The following is an 11,288-nucleotide window of genomic DNA, read 5'->3' as shown; positions in this document are numbered from 1 at the left end:
ATAAGAATACCTTTACTGCAGTGGCTAAAATGGTCACTATAAGGGCTATCATAGTAGTGGTTGCATCAAAAAGTTGGATCATGCATCAAATGGATGTTAAGAATTCCTTCTTGTAAGGGGAGTTTCAAGAGGAAGTTTATGTGGAACAGCCACCTGGTTATGTGAATGAGAATAATCTAGATTATGTATGCAGGTTTCGTAATGCTTTGTATGGGTTAAAGCAAGCACCCAAGGCAGGGCATGATAGGATTATAGAACACCTCATCAGCATTGGATTTCGTAGAGCACATGTTGATCACTAACTCTATGTATGTAAGGGTGATGTAGGTATTCTAGTCATTACCATGCATATAGATGATTTTATCATTGTGCGTGATAGTGAGATAGAGATTGACAATGTGAAGGATCTTCTCAAGATTGAATTTGAGATGAAGGATTTGGGAGAGCTATGCTATTTTATTGGCATTGAGATAATCAAGACTCCAAAGGGTATATGGTTGTCACAAAGACAATATGCATTGGATATGTTGAAGAAGTATGGTATGACCAATTGCAAGCCTATCTCTATAATTTTGGATGTTAATACTAAGCTTAGTGCACATGAGGGTGATTTGATTGAGGATATCACAATGCATCAAAAGGTTGTGGGCAACCTTATGTCATTGATGATCACTAGGCCAAACCTAAACTACATAGTTGGTTTGGAGACTCGGTTATGTAGCTTCCATCGAAGCCACATTTGGATGTAGCACAATGCACATTATGCTATGTCAGGTCCACATTGGACTATGCCTTATTCTATAGTGCAGGTGTACCATTGGATTTGCATGGTTACACATATGCAGATTAGGCTGGTAGTATTTTAGACAGGAGATCTACTAGTGGCTTTATGTTTTCCTTTGGAAGTGATGTTGTTACTTGGAGCAGCAAGAAATGGTTGAAGTTGTCTTGTCTAGTACAGAGGTAGAGTACAGAGGTGCTATAGTTGCAATATGTGAGTAGCTTGGTTACACAAGCTACGTGGTGATTTGGGGATACAGGTGGATAAGAAGGCTATCATCTAATGTGATAACCTTACTAGCATTCAATTGGCTAGGAACATAGTGTATCATGCACAGACCAAACACATAAAGGTCCATTACCATTTCGTTCGGGAGTGAGTTCTAGTAGGTGATATTGACTTGGTTTATATATGCACAAAGGATCAAGCTGTTGATATTTTTACCAAGGTCTTGGAAGGTGAGAAGCTTCAATGCTTTAGGACTATGCTTGGTGTTCACAAGCTCATGTTGAGCTTGAGGGGGAGTGTTGAGATGTCAAGCTTTGCATGAGCTGGCATCCACTATGTGCCTTGGTGATGTGGTATGATATTATTCACTAGCATGTTAGGTGATTGATATGAGGATACATGAGTAATTCTATGGCTGGACTACACCCACGTAGTCCATCCTTGGTTATGGCACATATTGTGCCATCTCTTCTTTCCTAGTAGGTTCACACTTAGTGACCACGTGTACATATGTCGTGGTACTTTCATATTAGTCTTTTATCATGTTGTAGACTTGGTTCTTTTGTGTGGAAGAAGAAGAAGAAGAAGATTTCAGCCCTATCTCTATGTGTGTTGAAGTCCCCATTGTTTTTGTGTGTGCTCTTGGATGCTCCACCTCCCTCCCCTTGTGTATATTTTCATGTGAGAGGGCAAAAATTAAGTCACCAATGTAGTTGTGTACCCATGAGAAAAATAGATGAGAACCTACCTCAAAAGGGATACTTTTCAAGGGAGTTGGAAGCTTCAATATGAACTTATCTTATAGTCACATATCCCAAGAATCAAGAATTTTAATATGAACTTAACATGGAACCTAAACCCTAGCCCAATATCATTATAAAGAGCTACTAGGGAGATGTGAGATCAATGGAGTGGGGGCTAAGATCTGTCAAGAATCACAATGTGGGGTTGATCATGCTATGTAGAAAATGATTGACACATAATTATGGTGGATTGTAATAGACAAGGAACTCCATGGCTATAGAGGGAAGGCACACAATATGCACACTCAACAAATGTTCTCTTACTTTTCATTGTCTAAACTGGTTACATATATAAAGGAGGAGATGCTTCATCAATGATCCCGCACACTTTTCATGTGTGTCCCTATGTGACACCATACAACCCACAGCTAACATGTGTGCCTTGTGTAGCACACTATACTCCACATCTCTCATCCATATTCATGCACCATACAATATGAAGCGCATAGAGTGTTTTCACACACATACACTCATGCCCAGCTTATATTCTCAACACCCCCTCTTAAGTGAGGTGTTATTACCACTTATATTTTTCACCCGTCCAATGTAGCATTGCATGACCGCAATCACTGCCTCTCAACAAGAACTGTGCCAATGTAAAGATCAAAACCCTAGTGTGTTGGCACATTTATGACCATAGAAAGATGAAGAGTTATGGTAGCAAAGAAACTCTTTAAGATGTGCAAGTGCTCGAAAATATTCTTATAGAAACTAGAATCAAAATGAGAAGCAGAAGAGTGGAGAATAAAAATCTCAAACATTAGTGTAAGTTTTCATATCATTTAGATTTTAAATTTAAAAAACCTCTCATTCACCTCCTCTTTTAATAGAAATCTAGTACTTGGAGAGAGAATATTTATTTACATAGATAGCAACATCTAGCCTTCCTATTGGACAATCCAAAAGGACACCTTATAAACTATACTATTTTTCAGGGTCCAAGAGAGTTCATTCTTTTCATGATGGACCATGTTAGCCCTGTAAAAATTTGGCAATTGGAAGAGATAGGGTTTGAATGGAACTTGCATTATGAAAACCTTAAATGTCCACTTCCTCAATAATAGATGTATCACTCTTAAAATCATTTTTGATTTTGAGCATCTAAGGCTACTTCAAATATTGTTGTTACTTTGAGTATGAGAATCATAAATACAAAAAGGATTTTCTCTTCAAACTAGTATTGTGTTTGTGAATGTTGGTTTACTCATAAATCATTGGTGTCTCTTACTAATTTTAATGATCATCTTTCTTGCTCATTATATAGTGTCATTTTCAAGGAAGAGAGCCATCATTAGTCAATGTAGGAATATATAAAACCACATGTGTATTATATCCCAAAAGTTAGGATACCTCTTTTTCTATTGCAATCATTTGGATGTGTGCTTGGTTACACTATATTGAGCAAGTTGTGATTCCCTATAGGATGTGAAAGCTTTTCATATACCTTTTGTGGTGCATTATTAAAGGTAGTAGTCCTTATGTGTGTGATAGTTTTCAAAAGCATCGGTCCTAGAATGAAAGGTTTGATTCCATAATACTTTGTCGGAATTAGATTTTGGAGCTAAAGCAACGCATGATACTATTTATATGTGTATTCAAAACATCAATATGAAGTTATATCATGCAAATCCCATTAAGGAAAGAATGTTATGGAAAGCTATTGCCAAAGTTTCCTTTCATGTGCATTTACAAAACAATCTTTGCCCAAGGATATAATAGAATACTGCAAAAGTGTTGGTTTCATGTTCATATTTTGATGTATGATATCCTATCCAAGTTTCACATAACAAAGTTAGGACTTGACCCATGCTGTGATATATTCCTTGTACCCACCCAAATCTTGATCAAAGATAGATGAAGAAAAATGCACATTAATTGTGTTTCTCACTTTCTTGCCCAAGATAAGCCTACATAGGATACCATTGAGTTTCAATAGCTACAAATGTGAGCTCCAAAAGTTTCTATGTACATTTTTGATTTGGTGTATATGATACCTATGACAAATATTTTTAATAAGGGAACTATGATGCAAGGTTGAGAGAAGATGCTCTTGAGATATATATCAAGGTGAAGTGGTAGAATGACCATCTATGAATTGGTAGGATGACCCTTTCAATACAAATGCCCTTCCAATACAAATGATATCTTCGCCTCATTATGTTATGGGACATATTGGTTAAAAGAGATTGGACAATGTCATGAGTCATTTATGTGAGGCTTGATGCTTATGGGGCATCAACATGTAGTGCATTACTATATGCACCTCCAAAAAGCTCCATAAAACATAAACTTATTCTTGGTCCATGATAATTGTGTTCATATAAGTCAGTAAAAAATGATCACTTTGCATCATAAGATCAAAATATTCTTTTACTCTCAATTATATGTATTGAAATTATTACTAGATTGCAACTCATGCTTCACTTCTCATCTCTCTCTTCTCCCTCTTTTCAATCTAGATGGCCTACCTTTTCAACTAATGGGCTACCTCCACTCTGCCACTTGGCAGAGGTGAGGCTAGCCAAATCAAAGGTGCATACACACCTCATGAGTATTTATGAAAGTGGAAGTCAAATTCTTATTTGATAGGTCGAAACACAATTGCAATACTTTTCTCTAATAATGAACTTCTCGAAATCAAGTCAAACATCGAGAATGCAGGTCAAGGATGCACTTTTTAATGAATGATAGAGAAAGGAATCACAACTTAAACATATGTATTTCTATCCAATGGAGAGACTTCATAAATTGTATCAATTTTTTGGGGTGACCACCATCACTTTGATGGTATGGAACAAATTTGTAAATCAACATGTACATACTTGTATTGTGTGAATATGCCTAACATTGTTTTTTTAAAGATTTATCACCCCATGCTTGCTCATGATTAGGATATTTGCATGAGCTTTAGGCAATAAATTGGTGCTAAAGATAAGCTACAAATGTTATTTGAACTTTTCACCACAAAGTAAGATGAGTTGTTAGATGTTCTTAGAATTTAATGAATAAGTTGAGGAAACTTAGAAATTCACACATTGCAACTGTTAGGGTGTGATACTCTAGACATACAACGTGCAAAGTGCGATATCATGTTGTGCTAAGCACAACGTCTGCTCCACTTGACGTGCTTAATGCACTTTATAATGAAGATAAAGACAAGAATCAAAGCTCAAATATATGCATTTCTAGCATACTTTATAATGAATGACATAGAAAGATTGAAGCTTAAACATGTGCATTTTAATCTAGCGGGAGTGTATAAATGCATACTGCTATATAAGAATGCTTTTACCATAAAAAATGCCAAAATACATAAATGTGAACTAAGAAATGGTGTGTGGGGGGGGGGATGTGTGTGTGTGAAGGGGGGCAAAGGGAGGGAAAGTGGAGAAATTGATGAAGCCTAGTTGATAGGTTGAATACATGAATGTGAGAGAGAGAGAGAGAGAGAGAGAGAGAGAGAGAGAGAGAGAGAGAGAGAGAGAGAGAGAGAGAGAGAGATCTAAACAAATGGGTGCATGAGTTTAGTATAAGAATCAAAAAGGGAGTACACAAGTATGGATTTATATTTGTGTGTGTGCATGCACATGTGCTTGTGTGTGTAATATGTAGTGTGGGATGAGAGAGAAAGGGTTAATTTCCCCTATATTTTTCAAATACACTTCCCATTCAAAAAGCTCAATGAAACCTCTTTGAAAGGGTATTCACAATTGCAATTTGCCACCATGAGAGAGAGAGAGAGAGAGAGAGAGAGAGAGAGAGAGAGAGAGAGAGATTAACGCCAGCACAAGGCCAATGTGGCCTATGAGACATGATCAAAGTACATATACGAGAGAGAGAGAGAGAGAGAGAGAGAGAGAGAGAGAGAGAGAGAGAGTTGGAGGCAGCCCACTTGCTCTAGTGGAGTGACCCATGAAATAGGAATAGATTTTGGTGTACACGAAAAGGTAGGATCTCTCGTTTTGTAGGTTTAAGGTGCAAAAAGGCTAGGATGTCGTTGCGATGAACCATTTGTGCCCTCAATTTTGGTTTAAAGTTTCAAACCAAAATTGAATAACAAGCTTAACAACCGCTACAAATACTCTTCTTTTGTTGCATTTTGTGAACCATTAGTAGGTGCTAGCCAACAAGCTCACCAAGAAAGGGGGAGAGAGCAATGGAAGTCCATGTCCTTAAATGGCTATGCAAGCTTATGGTATGTATACGTGTATCCACGTCTGTATATATATGAGAGAGAGAGAGAGAGAGAATCATATGTGACTTGTGGATCAGACAAGTGTTAGGGTTTAGCCCGCGGGCCGCGTCCTTATCATGAGGGAGAGAGACTGGCTTACTTCACTTGTAATCAGTCTCCTATCTGTCTCTCTCTCTCTCCCTCTCACGTACCTTTGATGCTTATACACACAGAGAAGAATTGCACTGTATTCTAAAACATCTCTCACTCACTCTCACTCTCACTCTCTCTCTCTCTCTCTCTCTCTCTCTCTCACTCTCACGTACCTTTGATGCTTATACACACAGAGAAGAATTGCACTGTATTCAAAAACCTCTCTCTCTCTCTGCGCCACATCCCCACCAACAAGTTTTCATCCGTAGCAAACAATCTGTATCATGGACTGGCCGTATTTCGACCCAGAGTACGAGAATTTTAGCCTGCGTATGAATCCACCAAGGTAATTGCCCCCCCCTTTCTTGCAGCATTAATTCACTGATCATGAACTCTAAAATTAATGTCCTGACCTTGATTCCCCTGTTTCTATGCCCTTCTGTCAGAGTAATAATTGATAATGATGCTGAAGACCATTTCACATTAGTGAAGGTGAAGACTTTGTTCTCTTCAGATGATTGCTTTCTTACTTTTGAATCAATTTGCTTAATTGGTTTTGGAGTTAACTAGTCAAACACCTGAGAAAGATGTGAGAGCCTTCAGACGACTGATAGGTGCCTCTTCTTTTTCTTTTTTACTGAATCAGGTAGCTAGTGCCAACAGACATGGCACACTGTTAGAGGTGGTCCAGGTGTTAACTGATTTGGACCTGGACATCTCAAAAGCTTATATCTCCTCCGATGGCGGCTGGTTAATGGATGGTAAGCAGCTTCGTGGTTCATATTCATGGTAATATTTGCATTGCCGAATGATTGAATGGGGAATGCTTTCTTTGCTTTTGCAAAAATACATTTGCGAACATACCTTCATCAATTCAGGTTATGACGGTCACAATTCGATTGCTGTTTTACATGATATTATGTGGCATATGTACGCTTGATTTTTGCATGCCATAGTTAGCGTATGCAGATGATATAGAAAGAGTAAATAACAGAGATTATATGCCGCCTTGTAGTTGCGTCAAAAGATGATCATGCACTAATTTGTATTCAGAAGATTGATGGAGAGAAACCATTTCTGGATTGTATTTGCATGGTCCCAATTTGCTGTTTTGCAGCAGGAATTTTGCAAGCATGGGCAGATGTTGATTGTGAGCTTCTAATTCTGTTAGAGATAAGCACACTGCTGTACATTTTTCAAAAGCCTAATTCTGTGTAAGGATTGTCTTGGTAACATTCTTTCTTTATCCCTATGAAAATCTGATGAGAGCTCAGTTCTATTCCGAGCTTATACTGGGGGCGTGCCATTCGGAATCTACACAAATGACACAGTGAATTAGGTCATAACCAGGTTAACAGGCTGACATTTTGAAACATCAGATGCCACACAGCCAGGTTACTCGTGCTTGAAGAAGTTAAAACAGCTGAAGTTTGTACTCTAGCTGAAATATGTTTAATTAAACAGCTGAAGTTCGTGCTCTAGCCGAATTCCAGCTCTGAAACTCTTGAGGTGATGGCAGACCTCCAGTCTGCCTCCCTGTTTTGAGATCTTCCAGTGAAGAGTTAGGCTTCAAATCCAATCCCATGGCCAAGAGTTGGTTTTCTCTACAAAACAATGCTTTCAAATCTCGTCGCCTAAGAACATTCAAGGTTGGAAAAGTTGTACCTGCAACCGAAAAACTAGAAAAGGTTTCACAAATTGTTGCCTTTAAACAACAAATTTTTATCAATTCTAGAGGATTATGAGATGCATGCCTTGGACTTTTTGGTAAGGGTTTTTTTTTTGGGTGGAAGTTTATCTACTTGTGAGCACAGAAAATTGAGCCTCCAGTAACACTGAACTTGCCAGATTTGTTGCTGTTACCCTTGATTTCTGGATTTTGTACTTGGCTTTTAAATTGTTCATTCATGCCAGAGGACATTGTGTATTATTTCCTTCAATGAGATGATCTTTTGGATTTTGGCAGTGTTTCATGTGAGGGATCAGCTTGGAAACAAAATAATGGACCAAGGTTTAATTGAGTTCATTCAACAGGTAAAGAGAACTTCTGCAAAATTCTCTTATCTTAAAGATTTACGATGTACTTTGTATAACTAGTACCATACCCCTAAGACATGTGGTTATGGGCAGTCTTTAGGTGCAAAAAGGAACATCCCAAAACCTGAGGTCAGGACATGTCTAGGACGAATCGTGCGTGCACAATCTCGTATCGATCACACTGTTGTTGAATTGGCTGGCACTGACAGGCGTGGTCTTTTGTCTGAAATCTCAGCAGTCTTGACAAGCTTGAAATGCAATGTTGTAGCAGCTGAACTGTGGACCCATAATGACAGAATTGCATGCTTGGTTTATGTAACGGATGAACGCACAAACGGCCCTATTGAAGATCACGAGCGATTGTCTGCAATCAAAGACCAACTTAGCAACGTGTTAAAAGCTGACGAAAGGCAGCATGGGATCAGAATGGAGGTCTTAAGTACGATTGCTATGCATGCAGAAAGACGTATGCATCAAATGATGTTGGCAGACAGAGATTATCAAGCATCTGAGGATGTTGAAAGAAGGTTGAATGCAGCTGGTAAGCCCCTGGTCACGATAGAAGATTGCGCAGAGAGAGATTATTCTGTGGTTAACATCAGGTGTAAGAATCGCCCAAAATTGCTCTTTGACATTGTCTGCACTTTAACCGACTTGCAGTATAATGTCTTCCATGCCAGCATACATTCTGATGGATACCAGGCATATCAGGTAACTATTCATTTGCTTGGTAACTTTGTACAAGTTCTTCTGGGTGTGCGTCTCTTATCTCGAAAAAAGAAGCAATTTAGTGATTGTGCATTTGGATTCTACGAAGTATTGTCACCATGATTTGCGGGACTAAAAGATATGTTAATAGTCTGACAAAAACAATTGAACTTTTGCTTTGATGCTTTCATTATCCATGTGAAACCATCATGTCTACGTTGTGTTTAGACATTTGTGCTTCACGATGTCTATGCTTGTTGATTTTGGAGCTATCAATAAAATCTGCTCGGACCTGTTAGTAGATGCAAAAAACCTGTATTTATCAGCGGTCATGTATCCCTTTGATCTAATTTCTATTTCTTTGTTCGTCGTTTATGCACAGGAATACTATATCCGCCACCTGGATGGATGCACATTGCATAAAGAGTACGAGAGGCAATCTGTGATAAAATGCTTGGAAGCCGCGATCCAGCGGAGGGTTTCAGAGGTACATGGCTGATGTTCTGCTTGTGCATATTACTGATGTACCAGTGATGTAACCTGCTTCTCTCACTACGATCTGCCACATGCTAACACATTGTTGATTTGCAAGTGATGTTGCCCCTGTATCTTTTCCAGCTATTGCTACCTCTTCATGAAATTTCATCTCTTTCTTTGCTGCAGGGCCTTAGGATTGAGATTTGTACTGTGGATAGAGTTGGTTTGTTGTCTGATCTCACACGACTGCTGCGAGAAAATGGCCTTACTGTCACGAGAGCCGATGTAAGTACACAGGGAGACATGGCACTCAACACCTTCTATGTTTCAGATGCCTCCGGAGGCCCTGTGGATAGGAAGATTGTTGAAGCTCTCAGTAAAAGGATAGGGCAAATTCGACTTCATGTGAAGGATGATATTTCCAAAGACTCTCAAAAGCTTTGCACACAAATGCCTGCATCCCAGTCTCTTTTAGCCTTCAAGGATCTGATTAAATTGCACTGGGAGAGATTTTCAACACACTGGGGCTTGATCAGTTCCTGACACATAAAAACAAGGATCATACACAGACTCACATACATGTGTAACCTATGTTCATACACAACCATAAATTACCAAAAGAATTGTCACAGAGGTATGCCAAAATGAAACATCAATGACCTGTTTAAACAAAGGTGGCAGTAAGTGCTTTAGTTACCGGTGGTGGCAGAGATTGAAATTGATTCAATTGGTACCAAATGGACCAAGTAGTGGTTCTTGTCTCGTGCATTACATCAGCTAGTGCTGCCATTTCCATCAAAACTATCACTCTATAAGACACTTGTGAAAATGTGAGTGCAGCCGGCACCGAGCTACTGCTCTATGACTGAAAGTATGATTACACTGCTCACAGAAATCCTGGGAGCACGCCTTTTGTAAGCCAAAAAATGTAGCTGTATGTACATTTTTCTTCATATTTCCATCCTAGACACACATGGATTGGAGGCTTTGGTTGCATGGATTTTGCAGTAGAGGGGTCTTAGGGGGATGTACATCTTTCAATATCCTGATCTGCCCCTGCTACGATTGTTCCAATTTCCAGTCCTCGAGGCATGACATTACCATCACTTGGAAGTGGTAGCAAGAAGAACCATTGTTGGCATGGAAGCCATTAAAAATGTATTGCTGTGGGGAATCTACTGCCAATGCAACAAGAGTCAAAGATCGACTATCTTCCTGCCACAGTGCAGTCTTCATGAAAAGCTAAGGTTTAGTGTCAATCGAATTTTGCTAGAATTTGGGGAAAAGAAACATTGAAAATATGTGGGAAGGTGTTTTAATTGTAAAAGCTAGGGCTATCTTCTTAGTTATAATATGACAAAAATCCTGCAAATTCTAAGAAAAATCTTGCAGATTGTCAAGGTTGGAAAGGTTTTCACTTTCCACAAACGTGGTTGCAGTGTCACGCACAAAGAACTTGAGTTGCAGACAACACATTAACAGGACTGCATTTATACACGACATTTACTTGTAAGAGTGGCACATGCAGAGAGAGAAAAAAAAAAAAACATTTGCTTGTAAGAGTAGTACACATGAAAAAATAAAGATGATGATTGCAGCCGTCCTATTAAACATTTACTTATAAGAATATAACAAATTTGAGCGGAAATTTAAGGGAATTTTCCCAAAGAGCTTGAAAATATTCAAGCGAAAATAAAAGAGAAAAGCCCAAAAGCCAAAATTCGATACCTATCTCACAAATAATCGAACGATTGCTACGAAAGTGTTTGTATACTGTCTCCACTTGACAAGTTTAACTTTGTATATTCTTTAACAAGCTCACAATATTACAAGCATTTTAATTGTTAAATTTGGCTTTAGGTCCGGGATAGAGATTTTATATGGGAACATAGTGTCATGTTCTAATACATGAGTCTTAACATTTGTT

General features: G+C 38.6%; 1 protein-coding gene across 1 annotated transcript; it reads left to right on the top strand.

The window, feature by feature from the left end:
- Positions 1–5,913: 5,913 nt before the first annotated feature.
- Positions 5,914–10,963, top strand: LOC148019595 (ACT domain-containing protein ACR3-like). Its single transcript, XM_087699602.1, has 7 exons — positions 5,914–6,485; positions 6,586–6,631; positions 6,786–6,900; positions 8,106–8,173; positions 8,270–8,887; positions 9,267–9,371; positions 9,548–10,963. Exons 1-7 carry the CDS (start codon positions 6,424–6,426, stop codon positions 9,902–9,904), a joined length of 1,371 nt encoding a protein of 456 aa, XP_087555728.1. The 5' UTR covers positions 5,914–6,423; the 3' UTR covers positions 9,905–10,963.
- The last annotated feature ends 325 nt before the right edge of the window (positions 10,964–11,288 follow it).

The sequence above is a fragment of the Lygodium microphyllum genome, chromosome 19 (genome assembly GCF_053477565.2).
Source record: "Lygodium microphyllum isolate KBCC chromosome 19, Lygodium_microphyllum_v1.1.10, whole genome shotgun sequence".
Taxonomy (NCBI): domain Eukaryota; kingdom Viridiplantae; phylum Streptophyta; class Polypodiopsida; order Schizaeales; family Lygodiaceae; genus Lygodium; species Lygodium microphyllum.
This window is presented reverse-complemented; position numbering and strand designations above follow the sequence as displayed.

What these genes read in the sequence shown, in the direction of transcription:
- LOC148019595 (XM_087699602.1), top strand. Translation starts at nt 6,424, where the DNA reads ATGGACTGGCCGTATTTCGACCCAGAGTACGAGAATTTTAGCCTGCGT. An exon ending in TAATTGAGTTCATTCAACAG is followed by an intron (nt 8,174 to 8,269) that starts GTAAAGAGAACT and finishes GGTTATGGGCAG; the next exon opens with TCTTTAGGTGCAAAAAGGAA. An exon ending in TCCAGCGGAGGGTTTCAGAG is followed by an intron (nt 9,372 to 9,547) that starts GTACATGGCTGA and finishes TCTTTGCTGCAG; the next exon opens with GGCCTTAGGATTGAGATTTG.